The sequence below is a fragment of the Peromyscus eremicus genome, chromosome 6 (genome assembly GCF_949786415.1).
Source record: "Peromyscus eremicus chromosome 6, PerEre_H2_v1, whole genome shotgun sequence".
NCBI classification, from domain to species: domain Eukaryota; kingdom Metazoa; phylum Chordata; class Mammalia; order Rodentia; family Cricetidae; genus Peromyscus; species Peromyscus eremicus.
The window spans coordinates 71,520,064-71,544,855 of NC_081421.1; the positions used below are offsets into that span (position 1 = coordinate 71,520,064).

General features: G+C 45.9%; 1 protein-coding gene across 1 annotated transcript in view; it reads left to right on the forward strand.

Annotated features, from left to right (window-relative positions):
- The window catches only part of Notch2 (notch receptor 2), a 102,511-nt gene that overhangs the window by 17,481 nt on the left and 60,238 nt on the right, over positions 1 to 24,792 (forward strand). Inside the window, exons 3-5 of the mRNA XM_059266602.1 lie at positions 5,384 to 5,643; positions 7,385 to 7,720; positions 17,641 to 17,763. Coding sequence (XP_059122585.1) covers positions 5,384 to 5,643; positions 7,385 to 7,720; positions 17,641 to 17,763 — 719 coding nt within the window. The remainder of the gene's footprint in view (positions 1 to 5,383; positions 5,644 to 7,384; positions 7,721 to 17,640; positions 17,764 to 24,792) is intronic.

Here is a 24,792-nt window from a genome sequence, read left to right on the forward strand (position 1 = left end):
TACCATATGTGTGTGAGGTGATTAGAAGAGTCTTCCATGTCATTAACAGCGGACTTTTAAGGAGCAGGTAACAGTCTGTGTAGACCAGGCCAGGCAGCAATCATCTGCATTGTGTCTGTGGATTTGCCTGTTGTGTGCATCTCAGAGGAACAGAATCACACCTGTGGCTGTTTGGGTCTGGCTTCTTTTACTTAGCATAGTATTTCCAAGGCTCATGGGCAGAGGGAGGATACGAAGGGACGGGAAATGAATGGGATGGAGATGCATGATGTAAAAGACACAAAGGATAAATAGAAAGTTAAAAAAATATTTCCAAGGCTTGCCTAAGTTGTAGCATGCGTCAGGACTCCATTCCTTTACATGCTCAAATAATATTTCATTGTATGGGTATAGTACATTTTATTTCTCTGCCCATCAGATGATGGGTATTTGGGATGTTTCTACCTTCAGCTTTCTGAATTGTGCTGGTATGAACAGATGAACATATTTTTATATGAATGATGCTGGTATGAACCTATGCTTTCAGTTATGGTACGTGTGTGAGTGTGGTATTGTGTATGTTTGTGTGTGTGTGTGTGTGTGTGTGTGGTATATATGTGTGAGTGTGTCGGATGTGTGTATATGTGTGTGTGTGTGTATTTGTGTGTGTATGATATGTATTGAGTGTGTGGTATTTATGAGGATGGGTATGTGTGTGTGGAAGCATTTTAAAGAAAGATGTGTCTCATAATTGAAAGATGATTGAGGCAGCAAGCCAGTAATTTTACTTAACAAATATATAGATAGCGTTTACCATTTGCTGCATGGTGTTCTTAGTGCTGTGATGATGTGAAGACCCTGTGAAGGCAGGCACTCATATTGAACCCGTCTTACAACAGAGAGGGCTACTGCTCTGCCTAGGAATCCACGGGGCCCGAAGGATGAAGCAGAGCTCGGTGCATGTGGGCTGGTGCTGGAGTGTGGGCTTAGCAGTGGTAGCGGTGACAAAGGAACACTTCCTGAAGTCCTGCTGCTGTTGCTGCGCGTTGTGGTTAAGCAGAGACTGACGATTGCGTCCTAGGAATATTTTAGAAATGCTTGTGCCATTTGGTAGAAATTACCTTACGGTGCTTTAAGCTCCTGTTATTCAAGGATGCACAGAGCTGGGAAACAGCCACAACAAGATGTCTGGCCTGAGGCTTTAAAGATGATCAGAACTACTATCAAGAAGGAAACTGGGAACCTGAATGATAAGCATTGCAGGAATTCAGTCAACAAGACTTGTCAGAACATGGTAATTATGTATAACTTAAAGGTATTAAGTAAAGGTGGCTTCAGATTATGAATAGGATCCTTAAGAAACTGGAAGTGTTAAAAGTTTTATGGGAAAATGATCCCCAGTGTTTCTTTTTAAGCAAGACATATCGAGGTGGGTAAATGGCTTAGAAACCTGATCCGGTAGCATAGAGTGGTGCCTTTTGGAGTCTGTTATGTTTAGGTCATTGTAACAATGACAAACACCAAATGTAGGTGGCAGAGAAGAGCAGTGCAGCCCAGAATTGAATGAAAGTGGCCATAATGGAGGAGGGAAAAGGTAGACTTTAAAAACTTTTTAAAAGGATTATTTGTTTTTATTTTATATGTATGAATGTCTGCGTGTGTGTGTGTGTGTGTGTGTGTGTGTGTGTGTCTGTGTTTGTGTGTGTTTGTGCATGCGCGTACCATGTGCATGCCTGGTGCCCATGAAGGTCAGAAGAGGGTGTTGTGTCCTTGGACCTGGAGTTACAGCGATTATGACCACCATGTGGGCACTTGGACAGAACCCAGGGCTCTGCAAGAGCAGCCTGTGCTCTTCTTGACTGCTGAGCCAGCTCTCCAGCCCCTCCGTTCCTTCCTCTTTTATGTTTTCTTCTGCTTAGTGTATTTTCTACTTTCTTTGTTTTTTGTTGTCTGCTGAAATTTACATTCAGGAGCTCAGGTTTTCCTTGCACAGTTGCCCCTTAATATCAGTTGGGGATTGACTCCAGGAACCCCACGGAGCCTTTATATAAAGTCATATGGTATTTTGATGCAACCTGTGCATATTCTCCCGCGCTAAGCCACCTGCACATTACCTTTCATGCTTACTATACTGTTAGTGCACTGTAAATATCTGTCCTGATGTGTATCTAGAGAATGGCAAAGCCGCTGAACTTGGCCAGTGTACACACCATCCTGCCCCTACCCGGACATTTTCAACCCCTGGCTGGTTGAGTCCCTCGAATGCTGAACCTGTGTGTCTCCATGACTACTAGAACAATGCTTGGCACATACTCAGCATTTGCTAAGTGTGTGCTCTCACAGTTAATGAATGAGTTTAATATTTTTTGTGGAAACTAGTAGAATATTCTTCATCATCATTAATGTCATGATTAATAAGCATATTGGATGCTATTAATAGGCTCCACGTCTTCTCCACTAAAGAGTTGGCAAACTTCTGCAAAGTTCCAGGGACTAAATATTTTTGTGGGCCATGTGGTCGTACTGCAGCTATTCCACTCTGTTGTGGCAGCCATGGCCATCTGCAAGTGAGCAAGCATGGCTGTGCTCCAACGTGCCTATTTATGGATGCGGAAATTTGAATTTATGTATCTTCCAAGTGCCACAAAACATTAGTTTTTAAATTTTCCAAGCATCTGGAAACGTAAAAGCCATTCATGGTTTATAGGCCATACAGAAACGGGCCACATCAGACCCCTAACCCATTCCTTGCTCCTCTTCACTGTTTCTGTCTTCTTAAACATGATCTACTTAGTTGAAACTTACTTTCCATCCTTGGTAGGGAACAACCATTTGGATTAAACTCTAGAAACAGAGAATTCAGAAGTGTATCTTTGAGGTCCCCAAACTTTCGTGTTGGTCCATTTTTGTTTTCCTGGGAACCTTGTTTTCATTGTATGTTTATGATGCTGACATTTCAATGGGTTTGCACTTTCTTAGCTGAGGCCACATGGTAGCACTGGGGTGGCGAAACAGTTGAGGAGCAGAGCTGGGCAGAGCCCACCCGGGTTTAGGGGCATGCCATTATTAATAGGGTGCCTGGTTCCCACCCGGGAGGATCAACCAGGCCCAAAGCCCAGAGGCCTGTTGCTGTGAGTGGGAGGTGGGAGGCAGTTTCTTAGCATCTTCCATAACACATTTCTTGAATAAGCTGCAAATGCTTTTAATAATCCCTCTCAGGGTTAATTTTAGCTGAGCCACATTGGTGTTCTCTGTGCCTCTATTTAAGAAAAAAGAAACCCAGCAAAGCTCCACATTCTATTGTCAAATCAAGCTGTGATTTGGATAATGCATCATATTTTCCTGAGCCAGCATGGAGAGAAAAATGGTTTTCATTTGCTGAGCATTTTAATACTCCCAATATTTTTTTTCCCCACATACTTGAGTTTGCCTGGTTCTCACACAATCCCACAGTGTGAGTAGCCTTCTTAACTATTTAAGATGTCAGAGAAGAGAAGCAATCAGCCCAAAGTTACAGCACCTGGACTCTTTTTGAAATGAACTGATTTATCTTTCATTATATGTCTGTGTGTATCTGTGTGTGGGTATATGCATGTGAATGCAGGGAAGCCAGAGGCATCAGATCCTCCTAGAGCTGTAGTTACAGACAGTTGTGAGCTGCCTGAAATGGGTCCTGGGAACCAAACTTGGGGCCTTTGCAAGGGCAGTATACCCTTAGCCACTGAGCCGTCTCTCCAGCCCCAGCACCTGGACTCTTGACGAGCCCTCTACCCTGTTGAGATATACTCAACTGTCCTTAGCCGCTCACTGGTTTCGTCACTGTGAACTCTGCTCCCTTCCTGTCTGGAGAGTGACCGACTACTGATGAAGACACTCAAGAATCCTGTCTGCCCCCCCTCTGTCACACCTCCCATGCACGATTCTGGGAAGGGGTAGGAGGCTGTGGCTGATTACATCACCACACTGTCCCTGTTTACCAGCCGTTTTCTCCACGAGTCATTGTAGCTGCTGCGCAATTCTTCTGAGCATGTTATCTTAGTTCCCTTACATTTTGCCTTCCTCATTTTCTCAAAAACCTTGAACCCTGAGACCTCACCTGGCCAACCAGTGGCTACGGCTGGCAAAAGCAGGAAGGAATTCAGCGTGGCGTCAGTGCTTCAGGTCACCAGACGTGACAGGCGCTGGATGTGAGGGTGAAGGTTCAGTTTGTGTAAAGGTGTTGTCTTTTAGGTCACAGTGGAACAAGCTTCTAGATCACTTTCTTGTCCTCCAAAAAGTAAAATGAACAGATAGGGCGAGTCAGGTATCTGGGGCTGCAGCCAAACAGCAAACTTGTTAGAAGCAAAGTCTTTGTGTTCGCTTTACATGGTTGTTAGTGGTCCCAGTTACACAGCTTTTCCATAGTGAAAGGGAGTCCCCGTCCTTGCCAGTGCTGTTTAGAGAACATTGTTATAAAGTGATGTGCGCAATTTGGGGTGGTTTTGTGTCTTAACTGGTGGTATATAAAATGACTTCTCATGTTCTAACATGGAAAATATGGGAAAAAGTTATTTCGAGGCAGGATCTCATGTAGTCCCAGCTGGCCTTGATCTCAGTATGTAGCCTAGGATGACCTTGAACCCCTGGCCCTCTGCGTTCTTCCCCCAAGTCTTGGGATTGCAGGTGTGTACCACCATGCCCAGCTAGAGTGTTATTCTTGAATTATTTCCCTGTGCTATACACAGTTGTTTATGTGGTACTTCAGACATTCTATGTATTCTTAATTATACTGCGTGTCTTTTCATTTGCTTATATACCAACACTGAAAATGTGTTTTTGAACCCTTCCCGAACCTTCTTTTCCTTTTTTCTCAGTCTCAGCTGCTGGAATGTAACCCAGAGAGCCATGTGTGGACCCGAGAGAGAATGACTTCCCGTTCCTCAGTACTCCGTTGAGAAGGGGCACTTGATGGCATGCATATGTCAAACTGGAAAGTCTAGAGGGTTGAGTCTACTTGTTGTCATGAGGCTGCCTTAATCTAGTCAGCTGCCTCATCAGGATGAGAAAGTTAATGACACAGGAGACAGGTGGGCACAGTGCTCTGTAGAGGAACCACTGCGGCCTGCGCCTGTGTGGACCCACCTCCAAGGAAGGGTCATGCTGAGGGTCGTGCACCTCGTATTCTGTTACCTGCCAGGATTGAGAAGGGCCTGGGAATAGAATAAGTTCTCTGAGCACCTCTCCTCCTGAAGTCGGGGGGTTTGCAGGCTGTACTTCCAACTGTCTTTATTCACACTTGGATATTGTCTTGCTTGTATAGCATCATTTTCTGGTCCGTGGACTCACAGGAGGTCAGGTGTTTTCCATAGAATTTTCATTCATTCATTCATTCATTCATTCATTCATTCACTTATTTTTTATGCAGATGTCCAGAGGGCTTCTTGGGAGAATACTGTCAACATCGAGACCCCTGTGAGAAAAACCGCTGTCAGAATGGCGGCACTTGTGTGACCCAGGCCATACTGGGGAAAGCCAGCTGCCGGTGTGCTCCGGGGTTCACAGGAGAGGACTGCCAGTACTCCACCTCTCACCCCTGCTTCGTCTCTCGCCCCTGTCTGAATGGAGGTACCTGCCACATGCTCAGCCAGGACACCTACGAGTGCACCTGCCAAGTCGGCTTCACAGGTAATGGATCCGGCCTGAGCCTGTGCGTCCCGTTCTCCGCAGCAGCCTGTCCTGTGTGTGCTTCCGTCTCAGTGTCTCGCTCCTCAGGGGTGATAAGACACCGCCCCCAGAGCAGCCCGAGGAAGAGAGAGCTTGTGTCGGCCTGTGGTTCCAGAGGGGGATCCACAGTCACTAGGAAGGCACAGCAGCAGGCCCGGAAGGGCTGATCACTTCTCAGCCACAGATAGAAAAGAGCAGAGTGGAAGTGGGTGAGGCTGCACACTGTCACAGCCTCCCCTCATCTGTACTTCCTCCAGCAGGGGCTCCGTCTCCTAAAGATACCGTAACCTCCCCAAATAGCGCTGCCAGCTGAGGACCAGGTACTCAAGTACTTGAGCCTATGAGGGACATTTCTCATAAAACCACCCTGTCAGGGTCCCCCAACTCCAGTGTACATTTTAGCATTATGATGCAAGTTGGAGTATGGAGAAAAGCTCAGGGACATTTAAAAATCCGTTAGTAGATAAGTGTTAGCTACTTTAAGCAAATAAAAGATACGAAATGTGATTAAGAGAACATAAAATATGTGAGGTACTTTATAAAGTATAGAAATAAGCCGGGCGGTGGTGGCGCACGCCTTTAATCCCAGCACTCGGGAGGCAGAGCCAGGCGGATCTCTGTGAGTTCGAGGCCAGCCTGGGCTACCAAGTGAGTCCCAGGAAAGGCGCAAAGCTACACAGAGAAACCCTGTCTCGAAAACCCCCCCCCCCAAAAAAAAAAAAAGTATAGAAATAAAATAATTCAAGAATAACATTCTAAAATTTTTCCATATTGAGGCATTGAGAATCATTTTATATTTCACTTCTTAATTTGTAAGATGTGCAGTCAATATATCCTCTGCCTTTAAGAATTTTTAAGGGGCAGAGGAAGAGAAAGAAAAAGGGTCAGATGCCTAGAAGTGTTTGGTATTTTGCTTCCTAAAATCTCGCCCTCGACACTAAGGGACTGGCTTTTCTAATCTCCAAACTCTCCTTCCTACCCTCAACTTGGTGAAAAAAGAATTGTGTCATTTTGACCCTCTGCTAGAGACACTAAAGCACCAGGTCTATACCTCTACAAGCCAAAATATTAAAAAAAAAAAAAATGTCCTCGGAAAATTAGACTGGATCTGTTGTGTTTAAAGAAAAATGTACGTAATATTGTCTTGTTTCTGTCACCTAGGAGCTCAATTTAGTAACCGTATAGTGTGAAAACTCTGTTTTATTCATTCAGCAGACAAGGTTGAGGGCCTGCTGGGGGACCCAGCCTTGGGCTGTGGTGGCATGGCCACCACACACGGTACACTTGGGGGCGGGCATTAAGGACGGGTTGACAATGGGCAGCTGCTGAGCAGCGTTGTCAATAGAAGGAAGAGTCCACCAGGTGAATGGAGAGTCAGTGGGCATTCCCAGGCGAGGGGCAGCATCAGCAAAGACCGGGAGGTAGGAGAGCAGGGGGACCCAGACCCTGCGCCTCAGGACTGGTCATGTAGCCAACACTCAGTCCCCTCAGGCGCCCTATCCACGGAGTCTTGAGTCTTACCTTAGGGCCTCAGGGAGCTTCTGGAAAACACTGTGTGTCTGAAGATCTCGAGGTGACACCAGTGTGTTCTGTGAGATCTACAGTCTAGGGGTCTCCATGGAAGCACCTGCTTAAGTCAGGTTGGGTGGGAGAGGGGGCTGCTGAGCGCGAGCGGTACCAAGCTCTATTTTCCTTCCTTTAGGGAAGCTGTGCCAGTGGACAGATGCCTGTCTGTCTCACCCCTGTGCCAACGGGAGCACCTGTACCTCCATGGCCAACCAGTTCTCCTGCAGATGTCCTGCCGGCATCACGGGCCCGAAGTGTGAAACCGATATCAATGAGTGTGACGTTCCAGGGCGCTGCCAACATGGTGGCACCTGCCTCAACATCCCTGGTTCCTACCGATGCCAGTGCCCTCAGGGCTTCACAGGCCAGCACTGTGACAGCCCCTATGTGCCCTGTGCACCCTCTCCGTGTGTCAACGGAGGCACCTGCCGTCAGACTGGTGACTTCACCTTTGAATGCAACTGTCTTCCAGGTAAGGAGCTCCCTAGGTTTTTGGAAATGGGTGGGGGGGGGGGGGAGGTGGGGGCAAACCCACCTCAGGATGAAGGTGGAGGTGGAGTGGCTTAGATCTGCCTTTAGGGAAAAGGGGAAGTGAGAGCACGTTGTGTGGGGTGGGTTGCTGGTGAGGGAGGGGTTTTATGGGCTCACTGTGGTCTATAAATAGAGCAGGGGGTAATTTAACATGTCAGAGTTTATGATGATGAGTGCTTAGGAAATTGTTTACTGTTCCTTTTGGAGAAACAGTGAGAAGAAACTGGAGAAACAGCTCTGGAAAAGGGCCAGGCAGATCTGGAGTAGGGAACACTGTGACACCCACATACAGGGAAGTGTGTGTGTGTATGTGTGTGTGTAAGTGAGTGTGAGAATGTGTGAATGGTGTGCTGTCTGTATGTCTCTGTGTGTGAGAGGGTGTGTACATATAAAAGTGTGTGTGTGTGTGTGTGTGTGAGAGAGAGAGATAGAGAGAGAGAGAGAGAGAGAGAGAGAGAGAGAGAGAGAGAGAGAGAGAGAGTGTTTAGTAAGCCAAAGCAACACCAAGACTAGAGGATCAGCTCTTCTTTATGCTTCTGTTCCCAACTGAGTATTTACCTCTCCTGTGTCCCCACCTTGACATGGGGGTGGCCCTTCCCCCCTTGACATGGGGGTTGACCTTTCAGACCTTGACATGGGGGCATGACCTTTCTCACCTTGATGTGTGTGTGGGGGTGACCCTTCCCACTTGACGTGGGGGTGACCTTTCCCACCTTCAAGCTGGAGACTTGAAAGAAACTCTTTCGTTAACCAGTGGTGTTTCCTGATGAGCTCTGATTGGCGACGCGGGACAGACTAATCAAGACACAGGACTTTGCCGTACCCCTGGCTAGTCAAGGCGCCTAAGCACACACACAACCCGAGGTTGAAGCCCAGAGGAGTCGTGTCTGGGGGCCCAGAGCCTGGTGTTCCTGAGGGGGAGAAAGGAGCAAGCCTGGCCAGTTCACTTCACTAAGTATAAAAGTGATGAGGAGGCTGAAAACCAAGAATTTTGATTGGGAACAGAGCACAGGCAGCTGGAGCAGATGAATTACTAAGCAACAAAGATCCTGTTTTTATACAAATACCCTTAGTACAAAAACAAAAGAAGGAAAACTGTGTGTGGGGTGTGTGTGTGTGTAATGTGCTAAATAAGCAGGATCGCCTCAAAGAGAAGCTGTTCAACCACCCTTTGAGTGGGAATCTCAGATTCTGGTGTTGAGAATATGGCTCACATATAATGGGCTTGTGTGTTTCATCTTTAGGAGGTTAAAGGTCATAGGTCAGTCCTTGGTATAAAACCATGGTAACTTATTTATTTAAAACATACTTTTTTACTTATTTATTTTACATTATATTTAAGAGCATTTTGACTACATGCATGTCTGTGTACCACATGTGTGCCTGGTACCGAAGGAGGTCAGAAGAGGGCATTGTATCCCCTGGAACTGGAGTTACAGGTAGCTATGAGCCACCATGTGGGTTCTGAGAACTGAACCTGGGTCCTCTCCAAGACCAGCAAGTGCTCTTAACTATTGAACCATCTCTCTAGAGCAGTGGTTCTCGACCTTCCTAATGCTGTGACCCTTTAATACAGTTCCTCATGGGGTGACCCCCCCCAACCATAAAATTGGTTCGTTGCTACTTCATAACTGTAATTTTGCTACTGTTATGAATCATAAATATCTGATGTGCAGGATATCTGATCTGTGGCCCCAAAAGGGTTGCGACCCACAGTTGAGAACCACTGCTCTAGACCCATTTTGATTTGGTTGGTTTTATTTGGTAAAACTTCATTGACTAACTGCTGTGTTCCAGAAACCATTCCATGCCCTCGATACGGCAGCATGAGACGCGGTCAGAGCCCTAAATCAGACTAACCACTTCACCAGGACACAAGGAAGTACGTTTAATTGTACCGCTTTAGTTTCTCTTTCAATAAAGAGTAGATAACACTATCGTTCGAGATACTAAATAAATGTTTATTAAGACTTGCTATCACCATCACTATCGTAGAAGGAATAACTAAGATAGCTTTCTTTGCTCTTGCATTTGTTTACATTTTAAGAGCTAAAAACAGAAATAGAAATGGAAGAAACTTCCTTTGTAAATATTTTAATAATGCAAACATCTAATGGTCTAATGTTACAATGGCCCAAGTGGCTCATAATTGAAGTTAGTGTGATTTATAGCTGTACACCATTTTCAGTTTCAAGAAATTGCTTATAATAGTTGCCTAGAACAGGAGACTGATTTGGCAACAAGATATTGACAGGAAGTTAGAGAAGTCAATAAAGGAAGTCTTTAGCTGGGCGAGAGTGATTATTCACCCCATTGTTCTGCACTGTTATCCGCTCGGCTCCGTAAGAACCTCAGGGAATTCTGAGAGTGTCCAGGAAAAGTGTCTCATTCTCGTTAAATGAGAAGAGCGGCTCCTCCTTGAGAAAGGAAATAACCAGGGATTCCGCAGCAGTGGGCTGCCAGGGCTGGAGTGGTGGCTTAAGGAGGCTTGCCTGTGTTTCGTGCTGTGCTTATCATGGGTGCGTATGTGTGCTTATGCATGCGTATGTGTATATGTGAGAGTGTGTGTGTGTGTGTGTGTGCATGCGTGTGCACGCTTGTGTGTGTACATACACCTCTAACACTTTGCAGATAGGTATTTTTTGGTTTTCTTGGGTGAAGTTAACTGAAGTTGGGCGTGGTAAGTCATTTACTAAGGGTTGCACAGCTGATACTGTAGAAGCTGGGCCTCGAACCCAGGCAGGTCATTTCCAAAGCCTGTGTACCTGGTGGCCATCACACTGCAATGCTCACCTGCTTCCCAGGGTGCTTTAGAGTGTGTGGTGTCTCATTAAATGCTCTGAGCAGTTTAGACTAAAGTGAAAAGTTGACTTTGTGAGGAAAAGAAGACACTCCCATCATAACCAATTACTGTCTGCTGCGCCTTAGCCCGGGTATGTGGTGCACAGAGAGGAGAGCGTATCCAGTAGACTAGTGTTTGCCTTTTGGGATTGCATGATCCGAGACAGACGACCAGCTTGGACATGCGGATAGAAGGGGTGGGTGCTGACCAGCACTGTGAGTAAGCAGGCATTTCCAGAGTGTCGAAGACTTCATGCTCTTCCACCCCAGGTGAGGTCTGGAAAGTGTTCTCTTGAGTTCCACTGGGGGATAGTCTACTGACATTTTCAAAATTCTCTCTTAATGGAGTTCCCTTCTCACCCTCCCGTACTTGCCCCTACTCTGTGCAAAAGATCGAGATGCCGCCACCTAAAACAGAAGTCACCCATGTGATTAGCAACTTCAGTTTAATAGATTGTTATTTCAGTTGTCATGATGGGGAGACCAAGTCAGCTGTTTCCAAAGCTCTTCGCCAAGTTCTCCCGAATCCCCCGAATGACCATCTCCTGCCACACTGCAGGTCTTTGCACTAATGATTGTACCCTGACCACTCGATTTAAAATTGTAACCATCCCCTCCAACCCCTTAATTACTGGCCCTGGCCTACATTTTTGTTTTCTTTCTCTGTGACACTTAGAGTCATACTGTATAATTTGTACTATATCATTTACTCCATTATGCCTATTGTTTATTGTCTGTCATTTCCAAGCTCGACTGCTGTTCCTCCGCCCCATGAAGGCTAGGATCCTTGCTTTTGTTCACTGATCACTGTCCCAAACACCTGAAAACAGGGCCCACAGACAGGCCCACAAACACTTCTTGACTGACTGACTCTGAGTGTAATATCCTGTCAGTATGGTGAGTGTAGCTGATCTCATTTCCTGTCTGGAATCCCGTGTCTCAGGTTTGGCTCCTTTTGTCCATGGGCACGAATACTGGATAAAAATAATTTTGGAGTGATTTCAGCTCTGACAGTTGGAGATAGCACATAAGTTAGTGATTATGTTTGTATGGTTAAGGTGTTGGGTTTTGTTTTTTTTTTCCCCCCTGCAAAGAGCACTGTAGTTACTGTGTTGACTGAAGTGTTGCAGGACCCATGAGGGAGGAATTTATGCCACAAAAGTGATTCAGCTTGTGCAGGGTCAAGAGAGGTGTTCCTCTGCAGGGGGAGGAAAAAGAATATCAACAGGAAACTATGAGAATAGGCTCAGAATCAGCAGCTGTCAATAACCATGTCAAAAGACATTTCATGAGCTTCCATCACCTAACCTTCTCAGCAGAAGCCCCGAGTAGAGCACCCAGCTGCAGTCATTCCGACATGATAGCAAAATACAGTGTGAAACACACGGCTCCCAATACTTGGGTCCAAGCCAACCAGTGTGAAAATGAGTTAGGCAGTTTTGTGTGTGTAGCTATTTTTACAAATGACACAAGCAGTCAGAACTTCGTGGGCCACTGTGTACACACGGCGGTCCTGCGTTCACAGTTGGAACGAATAGCACTCCGAGGATTGCCCTTTTCCCTCCCTTCCTATGTCTCCCTACACTGTGACTTTTCAGGACTCCATCTGGTCTGTCCGCTGCTGTCAGTGAAAGCCCCTTGTAAAGGTACAAGGCCCTGTATGCTGTGCAGGCTGGTTATGTCATATCCCTGACATTAAGTAAAGGTTAAACACATCGTGTGGCTTCTCTGCTCTGTTGTTATAGGGCTTAAGCCGTTCTCTAGCATTTTCATGTTCAGGAACACGAGCTGCTCTCTTCGTGTTGTTCTGGTCATACCTGGCAGCTTTGCTCTCGTGAGACTTCTTTCCAGGAAAAAGATGGTGTCTCTTTTGCTTTTGTCCAGCTCCACGTCCCCAGCTTTCCGTCAGTCCCGAAGACTCCCAGTCTGGCCTGAGTGCCATCTCACTCGCTTTCTCCCCCCTCATACAAAGGGCCTGAAGATGGGAAGACACCGGCTCTCCTGAGAGATGCTGCTGTCTGTGTGTGGGAGGACTTCAAAGGCTTTCCGCCCGTTCCTCACTGCAAGTGTCACTCAGCAGAGTGGCCACAGCATCATAAAGGCACAGTCTTAAAACCGCCCTTCTAAGTTTAATTTTATCCTTTTGGCCTTTTAAGGATGTGAGTTGGCTTTCAGCAGTGGACTCTTTTTAGTGTGGCTGGCCATGTGAGCTCCTCTGTGACTGTGACACCCATCCACCCACTCTTGAATCTGAGCAGTCTGTTACTCCTTCCCCACAAACTTGAAACATTTTAAAGAAAGGATGGTTGTAACTTACTGCCCCTCCCCCACTTTTGGATAGACAGTTTCTTCCCAGAATCTGCTAGCCCTTTCCAGAAAGAGTCCTGGATCTGTAGTTACTTTAATGTGATTATTTGTCTCTGCATCTCTGTTTAAAAACATGAACCGTGTCGTAGTTGGGGGAGGACTGAGCGTGGCCTGAGTTTTGCTCAGATCTGGGCACTTTGGAACGTTTTTTCAGGTGTTGAAGAGGAGCTCTGGAGTCTCGTAAAACATCGACTAAAACTGGGTAGCTCTAGGTTCGCCTCCCAGCTGCCACTGACTGCCGTGCAGTCCTGTGGGCCTCCGCTTCTGCGTCTGTAACGTAAGAGGCTTAAAGGAGATGATCTCTAGTGGATGCTCGAATCTCCTTGGTGCAAAATAGTATGAGCTCATACGTTTAAGAGCCTTCCTTTAGACTAACAGGTTTATTGAGCTATAATCTACACACCATACGATTTCCTCTTATCGATGAGCAGTTCAGTGCCTCTCACTTAGCAGACTTACAGATGTGCGTCACCATCTCCACCATTAATTTTGTCTTGCTGTCATGCTCCAGAAGAACCACGTACCAGCTGTTATCTCCCACCCATCCTTCCTGACTCCCTCCAGGCTTGGCGACTGCTGGTGGACTTTGTGACTCTCTTCAGCTATGGTGGACTTTTCATGTAGATGGAAACATGCACTATGCGGGCAGTTGTAGCTGGCCTCATTTGCTCAGCATGGCTCTGCTGTTCCACCACATGGTAGATGCACTGACCCTCCTTTTCTTCCGTGCTCTCTAATACTCCGTCGCTCAGTCTTGCCACGATGTATTTTTCAGGCACGTGGCATTTTGACTCTTGTTTGTTGTGAATGCTCTTGAGCACGTTTGGTGTAGGTTTGTGTTTTCACTTTCTGTGGGTCTCTACCCGGGAGTGGAGTTGCTGAGTCATATGGGAATGCTAACCTTTTAGGAATGGCCAGACTGACTGCATTGCAAAGGCTCTACACTGCTCTACACTGCTGCCAACAGCGAATGAGGATTCCAGTGTCCACATCCCTGTCGGCACCTGGCACCGTCTGCCGTTTTGGTGACAACAGCCCAGTGGATGTGAAGTTGGGCATCTCCTTGTTCTGATTTGTACTTCCCCGATGGCTTGCAGTGACAAGAAGTAGTCCTTGTACTTACTGTTTATGTGTGTATTTGGAGAATGCCAACTGAGAGTCTTTGCCATTTGGTGATCAGGTTATGTGTGTGTGTGTGTGTGTGTGTGTGTGTGTGTGTGTGTGTGTGTATGTGTGTTTTATTAAGCTGTATAAGTTCTAGACAATGTATCCTAGATACAAGTCTTGCTGTATGTATGACCTGCAGATATTTTTTCCTATTCTCTGGGCTGCCCTTTCTCTTGTTGCTCAGATGATCTGAGGAAATCTATTTTCCTTTTGCTGCCTGGGCTTTTGGCCATATCTAAGCGAGCTGTGCTTAACTCAACTTAGAAAGATCCATCCCTATTTTCCCCAGTATTTTTTAAAAATAATTTTAGCACCTTCATCTAGGTCTCTTATGTATTTTCAATTAATTTTTGTGTGTATGCGGGTCCAAGTTCATCCTTACCTTTGTGGACATTTAATTGGTTGATTGAGGGCTCTTTACATCCCACTCGTTTACATTTGGCGCTAGGTCTTGTGAGTCCCTCCAGCAGGAGTGAAGGTGGAGGTGCTGTGCTGGGTCTCCTCGGTGACTGTGCAGCTAGGCTGAGAGCTGGGTGTGGGTGTTCTGACCTTGGAGCCTAGGCTTTTACAAACTGACCTCAAGACCTTCCCCTCATTTCCTTCTCCTCTGCTTACTTATTGACAAGGAAGAAGTTCCTTAAAATAATCAGCTATGAAAACATTGTCCTTCCTGCCTCTTTTGGTTTTGTTGACATGTTGCTGTTTCTTAATTTGCATAGGATTGGTAAATTCAGTTAGTTGTAACACTGGCTAGTACAATGTCAAGGTCCCAGTTTCTGTTCCTTTCAGCAGAGCTGCAAGGGCATTGCCACTTGCCTGCTACCTTATTCAACAGTATTTAGTCTTAGTCATGAGAGAGAGATTGAGTCAGGGAGATGATGATACACTTACTAAGGTTTCTGTTGCTGTGATGAAACATCACCAAAAGCAGGTTGGGGAGGAAGGGGTTTATTGGCTTATACTTGTACATCGTAGTTCATCATCAAAGGAAATCAGGGCAGGAACCTGAAGACAGGAACTGGAGCAGAGGCCATGGAGGAAAACTGCTCACTGGCTTGCTCTGCCTGCTTTCTTAGACAGCCCAGGACCACCCACAGAAGTGTGGCACTCCCACATCAAATCATTAATCAAGAAAATGCCCCACAGACTTGCTTACATACCAATCTTATGGAAACATGTTCTCAGTTAACAGTTCTGTTCCTAAATATCTCTAGCTTGTGTCAAATTGACAAAAAAAAAAAAAAAAAATCCAACTAGGACCGTGACCATCACTAGGCCACACGAGTTCTGGTAGTGGTAAGCCAACCCTTGCTTACCATTAAAATCCTAACTTGAACGTTTCTAAAGAATGGCTTTATGAAGAGCCCTAAGTCAGGAACACAGACCTAAGCTCCCATTCAGCAGCTGCTGCAAGGTAGAGCTGTAGTCAGGAGTCCCACTTCATCACAGTTAAGAGTGCACGTAACCAATTCGACATTTTCTTGTGCACTAGTCCATTTGGAAGACTTGCATGTGATGGCCAGAAATAGGAGTAATTTGATAATTTTTAAAAATCTAAGTGTATGTTTCCACAGTCTTTTCCACACTTGCTTTTAAGTATTTCTTTCTTCTATAAGGTGATTTCTGGGTAGTGTTTCTGTCTACTTGGTTTAAACTCATTTATCTGACTGCCATGTGGTCAGGTGACCAGCCATGGTTCAGCACAGCAAAACGGTGTAGAGTCCATTGTCGCTTGTGGTAAGGAAAGAACAGAGCAAGGTGTGACTGAAGTCTAACAGGGATTCTGCCTCTCACGCTGCAATTCCCCCAGTGTCTAGTGTAAAACACAGGGAGTGTTTTGAATGAGGAAAGCTCTGAGAGATATTTTGAGGAATCGAAACGTCCAGTCACAGTGTGATTCAAATAGATGCTCACTGGACACTCTTCCTTCTTGGAGCTGACAAGGCTTCTCTTCCTTAGTCCGGAGGCTTGGTCACACAAGGAAGGACAGAAGCTGGGTAACGATTACAGAGATCACCCCACAGGCAGTTGGGGTGAGGTTTAGAATCCTAGACTTGTTTTTCAGAACAGGGAGCCATCTGGAAGACAGAAGCAACGTAGCATTCGTGTGGAGAAGAACATGAAAAGTTTGAAATGCTGTCAATTTTCTTTGGTAACAGTGCCATCTCTTCCAAAGCTTGTACTGTCCATGGAGGACCTTCTTCATGATGTGGCACTTACTGATCCAGAAAGGCAGGCTGGGCAGGTGCCTTCTGCCTCCTTTTACCAATTTACCAACACTGATTCAGAGTTTGTAATGCTGTGCATCGAACAGCTTCGGGCAGAGACACCGTGACTCAACTCTGCTCTGCGTACCTCGAGTTCAGCATCTCTCTTGTGTCACCCCACCCACCCAGTTTTGGAATCCTCTGAGCTGTCGTCCAAGAAAAAAAAAAAAAAGAGACAAATTCTTGTTGTTTCAACTCTGTGTGATAAGTTTTGGGGGCTGCACATATAGCTTGATATTCTGGACAAGCACTCTACCATCAAGCTTATTCTCCTATTTGTTTATTTATTAAAAGATTTTATTTTTGAGTCAGTAACATTGAAGTCTTTATAATAATATTTTCATTCCTTTTTAAAAATGAGCATGTGAGCCGGGCGGTGGTGGCGCACGCCTTTAATCCCAGCACTCGGGAGGCAGAGGCAGGCGGATCTCTGTGAGTTCGAGGCCAGCCTGGACTACCAAGTGAGTTCCAGGAAAGGCGCAAAGCTACACAGAGAAACCCTGTCTCGAAAAAAAAAAAAAAAAAAAAAAAAAAAAAATGAGCATGTGAGATGACCGGTTCCTTTTCATATTTCCTTTGGCTGCTCTTCCTCCTTGCTCCACCCCCCTCAGCCTTCCTCTCTTCACTTACATGCTTTCAGCCCCAGCACAGCTCTTTCTACTGTCACATAAATGTCTGGTTTCTCTCTCTCCCTCCTCTCTCTCCCTTCCGCCTTCCCTCTCGTCTCAGGCTACCTCCTTCCCTCCCCTCCACTCTCTGTCCGTGCTTATGGTACTGGGGTTTGAACCTAGGGCCTCTGTATTCTGGACAAGCACTCTACCATCAAGCTATATGTGCAGCCCCCAAAACTTAATTAATTAATTATTGATTGATTGATTGATCTGTTCTTCCTAGGAATCCAGACAGGAGCTGGGGAAAAACCTAATACCCTGGATTTTGGATCCAGTTAATGGTTGTCCCAAATATACATTCATCTCCTCTGATTTTATTTCACAGAAATACATGTGAGGTTAACCGTGAAGGGCATGAGGCATACTGAGTTTCATAGATCATTTCATCATCTAGCTATGTTTAAGGTCAAGGAATTCAGGACCAGGGTGTTTCTTGTGCAGTGTGTCTTTGTGGTGTTGCTGCTAAAGTCACGAAGCAGGCCTGTCCTTTGACACTGTCCGGTGAGTGAAAGCAGAGTTCCCATGCGCTTTTCTTCTTCTCTCACCAGGTTTTGAAGGGAGCACCTGTGAGCGAAATATCGACGACTGCCCCAACCACAAGTGTCAGAACGGAGGGGTTTGTGTGGATGGAGTCAACACTTACAACTGCCGCTGCCCCCCTCAGTGGACAGGTAGGTGCGGGGGTGACTCCACCGGGGTAGAGTACGGCATGTGGCAGACTAAACTCTTAGCAAAGTGAGTGTCATGTACCTGTTACCACAGGGTGCTTAGTGACTGGAGTGTGAGTGGAGCATGGCCCCCACTGCTGGGCCTTTCGGTGTGGTGCTCACCTGACTCTCCTGTGTCCACTCTAAAGTGTGTTTACACAGGCATCCCTGGGCCACAGCTCTGAGCTCAGAGCCGTGACAAGTGCTGTACCTGTGAAGAGCAGAGCTTAGCATCAGGCAGAGTGTGGTCTGGACACAGAACATGCTCAATAGGAAAAAAGAAAAACTACACTTGAATGCACAATAAACTGTGCATACCTTTAGAACCCAAAGCTTATGGTTTGTCCTGGACAGACATCTACCTCTTCTTATTGCCAGGGGCAATGGGCAGGGACTCTTGGTGATATCATTTCTACTATCTTTGTATTCCTTTCTACAGAGAGATTTAAAGCAATTTTTTTCCTACCGCTGACATCAGTAGTTGAGTTTTGCTTAAATCTGCAGCCTTTTTGAAGTTTCTTGTGTTGTCTTAGGGTTTTAACTTGTTTTTTGAGAGGCGAGTGATCTTCTGCAGACATTTGACATTCTGTTTGTGTTGACCTGTTTATCTATGACTGAATGTGGAGACAATTAGGAACTGACTAAGAAGTGAAGAACCGAGTCTTTAAAATATTAATTATGTCAGTCATGGTGGTGCACACCTTAATCCCAGCACCTAGGAGGCAGAGGCAGGTAGATCTCTATGAGTCTGAGGCCAGCCTGGTCTACTTAGCATGTCCCAGGGCATCCAGAGCTACACAGTGAAACTCTGACCTGCCCCTCCTCCTGCCCCCCCTGCAAAAAAAAAAAAATCACATTTTTAAAATATGTTTGTGTACATGAACTTGTGTGTGTATGTGTGTATATGTATATGTGTGTATATGTGGGGATGCATATGCCATGGCACATCTGGAGGTCAGAGGGCATCTCCAGGTTCTTTCTTCTTTCTCTCTCTCCACCATGTGGGTCCTGGGGATTGAACTCTGGTTGTTAGGTCTGTGCATCAGGCGCCTTTCCACTCTACACTATCTCAGTGGTCTGAACTGAGCCCTTTTGAGAGAGTGACTCAGTGTGGAAGGGGGAGGAATGAGTTAATGTGACCAGAGGAGCTACAGGGCTGTCTCCTGCAGCAAGCAGCTCTTTGGGTCTCTGAATTGCTTTCCCTTATCTGAAGTATGTAATCATTTAGAGTACCCCAGTGCTATAGACCATGGATAAGAAAACTCTAAAGAGGATTTAAAACTTGGTGGTGTGATTGTTTTCTGGAAGAGCCCATAATTCTGCTTCTAATCCTCGTGCTTTCCAGTGCTTTCCCACAGGTCTAGAGTTGGACTTCGTGACGCTCTGGTCCTGGGACTTCATTCTGAACACTTTCTGTCAGATTCTCTCTTTCTCTAGCTTTCACCATTCCCGGGGTAGAGTTTTCAGAAGCCATTCAAAAATGATCAGGAAGTCAATAACTCGAAAAATAGTTCCTGCTCAGATTGGAATCTTTGTCTTTCTGAAGATGTCATGGCACAAGGTTGGGGTGAATACGTGTTAGGACATGGCCTACTCTAGTCTCCCCTGTCCTGTGGGAGCGTGATTCATGCTGCATTGGGCTCCTGACGCCAGTGCTCGTTAAATGGTATTTAACTTCATAACTGATTCTTCCCCTGATACCATACCAGGCTGCCTGCTCTAACCTGGATTCTAGAAGCGTGATGTTTGGGAGATGTTCTCAGTGAACCAGTGTTACACCCCAGCATGTCCAGTCAGTGCCTTCTTGCAATGGAAGTCTTGTGTTGGGAGTGCCGTTTTCTGGGTTACCTTGCCCATGCAGAAGGGGCAGCAGAGGTGATGGAGAAGTTTCCTCAGGCAGTTTTTATTTCTTCTGGTCACTGTCACGTAGTGACCCCCAGCCTCTGGTTTGCCCCCTCCTTCACTCACATTGATTCTTTGATTTCCAATGACAAGGCTTTGTCCATCCTTAGCTTTTCCTTAGCTGTGTGAGGTTGCCATGCCTCATGTCTGTTTGGTTTCCGGTCTTCTCCACATGTGTCCATCAGCTCTTCTCATCCTAGCAGTTCTGCTCACAGTCCTGTTTGCACAAGTGTGTTCACATCCTGTCCTCAGCCGCCAACCCCCCCTCCTCCTCTCTGCTCCTCTCCCTGCCTCACTCAGGTGCTCACCTCCTGGGAAGCCTCCCCTTCCTTGTCTCCAGGCTGAGCCCATGTTCCCCTCTGGCTGCGTTTCACTGTGATGTGTTCCGCATCTATCCTGACACTGTTAGGTGCTTGCTATGGTGGAGAAACAGAATTACAGGTGGCTGAGCCGTGATGACAGCGGGTAGCGCCCTAACAGCCTTGGGTAGCTGTACTCTTTACCCTCTGAATCTGCCGATGCTGAGAGCCCAGAGGTAGATTTGTGCTCCAGGAGTCCTGTTTTTGATGACAGAAATGAGTTAGATATGTTCATATCTTACTGTGCCAATCACAGTGTTTTGTATCTTTTTCTATTAGAGGTATAACATTAAATATTCTTCTTTCTAGATGATGATACTTACAAAAATTAAATCATCCATCCTTAGCAAATTAATAGTGATTGAGTTAGTGTTTTAATCTAGGCTTATTGAGTTTCAAATCCGTGGCCTTTTTTTCTGTATCAAGTTGGCTCTGTGAGGTACCTTTTATTTTTTTATCTTTTCAGGATAAAGACCATTAAATTCCCTTTAATGGTCAAAAGTTCAGTTTCTAATTTCATTATTCTAGGGTTTCGTGACTTGCTGTTTTTTCCCCCCTTCTTGGGAACTTCACCGGTGACTCTGAGGTTAGACTTCACGGTGTGTGAATAGTTTGCATGCAGTGTGCTGCTTCTCTGCCTGTACCTAAGAGCTCGCTACAACTGTGTTCTGGATTCCCTCTGGAGCTCCCAGCTGTAGAGTTGAAGCATGGGCTGCTCGGCGGGCATTTGATAGTCAAGGAAAGGTTGTACCAGACTAGTGGGAGAGGAAATGAGGTTTCTCACTGCCTCGAGAGAGTGAGTGAGATTATATGGAAGAAGCAACTAGGCATGGATTTTTAAATATCACGGAGAATTGGGAGTTTGCGCCACTCTTAATGAGGCGAGCCTGATCAGTACAGTTTTATTCTGTAAGTGCACATGCATGAAACACTGCCTTTCACAGCTCTGGACTTCAAGATGAACAGAAATATCTCTAGCTCTGTTCATGGTTGATTTGCAGTAAAGAAGTCAGTTTCTTTTTCTTGGGCATTATTTGTGGTCTGCAAAATCCATGTATGTTATTTACTCTTTGGGGGTCTTGAGAATCAATTCCAGTCTTAGGTTTCGTAGTCTTTGTATTTCTTCAACAACAGTTGTGATAGACGCTCTGGAGCAGTTATGGTAACCGCTAGTCATGTGCCAGAGAGCATCTGAAATGTGACAAGTCTGAAGTCAGGTGTGTTGTAATTGCTGCAGAACACATGGTTTTGACGATGTTAGTATGAAAAAGTTAAAATGTCCCATTTGGGAATGTTTAGGGATTGACTAAGTATTAAAATGGCAATGTTTTAGATATATTGAATTTAAGAAAACATGCTAAGGGTTAGTTTCACATTTCTTTTTTTTTTTTTTTTTAAGTGGCTCTTGGGAGTTTTCGAATCACACCTAATCCTCTGTCGTCTTTGCGTGGGAGGCTCTGCTGGAGCTGCAGAGGTGTGTGCAGACCTGCGCTGCTGTAGTGCAGAGCATCTCTGCCCACTGGGCAGCCATGCACAGCGAGCATGTTGACTTGTTCTGGCCTTGTTCTGTGGTAGTTCCTCCTCGGGGTGTGGGTGGGACTGTTGTAGCTCAGTCCAGAGCTTTTTCACCCCTGGCACTAGCTAGATTTTTCAGTCTACAGTCCTCCAGGACTAGCCAGCTCTGCTCAGGTGTGCTGGAGGTGGGTTGTCTTGTTTGTAGGAAGCTTGTAGAGAGAGTGAATATGCTGCTGCTCCTTAGGCGGGAAAGTGCAGCTGAGTGCAGATGCCTTCATTATACAGCCTTTGGCCTCATGCCATCTTACCAGGGCCGCTCTGCTCTGGCAAATATCCACGGGAGGGAAGAGCTTTAAAAGGCCCCCAAATTTATTAGGGCAGTGTAGATTAATGTTTTGTCTACATAGATTGTTATTTGAATTTTCTTCTTAAAGGTTCATTTCCTTCAGAATTAAAGTTGACTCTAAGCTCAGCTCACAAATTCCTCTGTGTGGCTGCTTGGGTTTTGGGTTCATTCCCAGGGCAGATGTGATTGATTTTCCTGCTCTCGTTATTAATCCAGAAATGTAATTTCAGCTTGGAATAGTGCTCTGGGACGGGAAGTAGAGGCGGACAACGAAAGTTAGATTTGAGTAAAATGAAGCTGACCACATCTTCTGTTAGCTCTCCTAAATGCTGTGAGCCTCGAGAGTGGGCTATGATTCCTCTTGCTCTGGCTTCGGAAAGGACATCTGGCCTGAATTCATGAGTGCTTGTGCCAGAGGTGGGCCACAGCTCCTGGGTTTGGGAGTGGAGTCGGTATGCTGATGTTTGGGTGGTGAATGAGGTGGCTGTGCTTTGGTCCAGCCTCCGATAGGTGACCAGTTGTCCTAGAAGACACGCCTCCCCATCCTTGCAAGTGTGTGCACATGAGTGTGAGTGTGCACATGTGTGTATGTGTGTGTTTAAGACTATAGGGATGGAGTGGGAACTAATCATGTCTTGGGCTGAGGTATTCTCTATGAACAGATGGAAAAACACACCTCACATTTCCATTTCTCAGCTGTCCATCAATTGTTAGAACTTGATCTTTAGCCTTTCATCTGTAATGCTGCCTTCCCACCCCAGCCTCAGTTTCCTGTCAGTTGGACAGATCATCAGGGTGATCACCTGAAGCATCCCCATCCTAGAGGCTCTTTTAAATCTGCTAGGAGGCCATGTGGGTGAAACAGCTGTGAAGGCATTGACTAGCCCAGGAAGGCTCTTCCTGCCCCATGGCTCCTATGGAACGACAGTGAGAAATCTCAGTAGCAGATACCTGCTGAACAATTCACAGGTCCAGGACCACTCTGTGAGAGTCTATAAGGGGCACAAAGTAAAGGTAATTCCTGTCTTGTATAATGTCAAGAAGAAGGAAGAAATTCTACCTATAATCATAAGAAGAGGCAGAAGATATGAATGAGAGATTCAGAAAGAGGCAGTGAGGGTTGAGAAAAGCGGACCTGTGCTTTGACTCTGATAGGATAGTGTGGGGCTGACGGCAGGGAGCGGGGACCAGCGTAGAGATGATGTTGACTTTCAGCAAGTTCTCGGCAAACATTAGCAGGACTCCAGAATACAGGAATAGTGGTAGGACCTGGAGCCTCAGGTTGCAAGTCTTTCTTTTTTCCTGCGTTCCCATGGGAATCTATTAGGTTTATGAGGCAAACTATGTCCAGTGAGAAAAGCAAGATTGGGGCCTGAACTGTGACAAGTCTTCACTTTTAGGAAAATGGGGGGGGGGGAGTTGGTGCAGAGAAGGAAGCTAAGGAAGGGGTGAGAGAGGAGAGATTGGAAGAGAGCTTTGCCAGTGGCACCACTGAGTCCCAGCCTGCCCTTGCTCGACTCTGCCTGCCTCTGCCGCAGCATCTGTGGGAGCATCTGTAGTACTCGGCTTGCTCTTCCTGGCTTAGAGGCTCAGCTCACCTGGTAGGTTGCTGGTCTTACTGTATGTAGATAGCCTTCCTAGGACCATTTTTAATAAGTGATAGCTACTGAATGAGTGACAGTCAGGAGACTCAAGAATGACAGGATCACATTGTTTTTAAATTTAAAAAAATGAACTTTATTTGAATGTCATAGCTTGTGTGTATGTGCACATGAGTGTTGGTGCCTACAGAGGCCAAGGGTGTAGGTCGCTGGAGCTACAGGTGCTTTTGAGCTGCCTAATGTGGGTGCTGGGAATTGAACTCAGGTCCTCTGGAAGAGCAATATGTGAGCTTAACAACTGACATCTCTCTAGCCCTGATCACATATATTCCTTATATGACTGAATTGTAGTCCATGATGTGTACATAGCACATTTTCGTGCCCATTGTCAGTTAATAGAGACTTCTGTTGTCTCTCTCTTTTGTTGTGAACAGTACTTCAGAAAACTTGGAAATGCAGATGTTTCCATGATATACTAGTTTCATTTTCCTTTGTGGGATTGCTGAATCACATGGTAGTTATATTTTTTATGTATATGGGTATTTTCCTTGCATGTATGTATATGTACCATACGTCTGCAGTGCCCATTGGAAGCCAGAAGAAGACATTGGATCCCCTGAAAACTGGAGTTACAGATGGTTATAAGTCATCATATGGGTGTTGGGAACTGAACCCAGGTCCTCTGGAAGAGCAGCTCCTGCTCTTAACTGCTGAGCCCTCTCTCCAGCCCCTCCCCTTCCCCCCCTCCCCCCCATAGTTCTATTTCCAAACTCTGAGTAGTTTCCATACTAATAGACATTCCCATCAGCAGGGTGCAGGGATTCCAATTTTTCCCTTTTCTCCACATTCTAGTCAGCATTTGCTATTCTTTTTGATAAGAGCAGCTCTTCCAGGGCTGAGAGAGGGTCTCCTGGCTCTGATTTACCTTTCTTCTATACCTTTCCTCTGTGGATTTTACATATGTAATCTGGATTTTAAAAATCCACTTTACAGTATTGTTAAGAATTTTGAGATCTTCTTAAACAACATCTCAGGCAGTGTGTGTGCAGCTTTGGCACAACTTGTCATATTACAGCCACCCCACCTGTGATGTCTTCCTTTTGGTGACGTTTTCAGTCTGTCAAGTAGCTGCACTTTTTCAGGAGATGCTGCAATGCACCCTGGGAGCCATGGGGAGCTAGAGACCTTCAGTTCGGTTGTCTGCAGATACAATGGCATTTTTCTAGTATCAGATTCGTGGCTCACCGATTTATGTTGAGTCTCCAGGCAT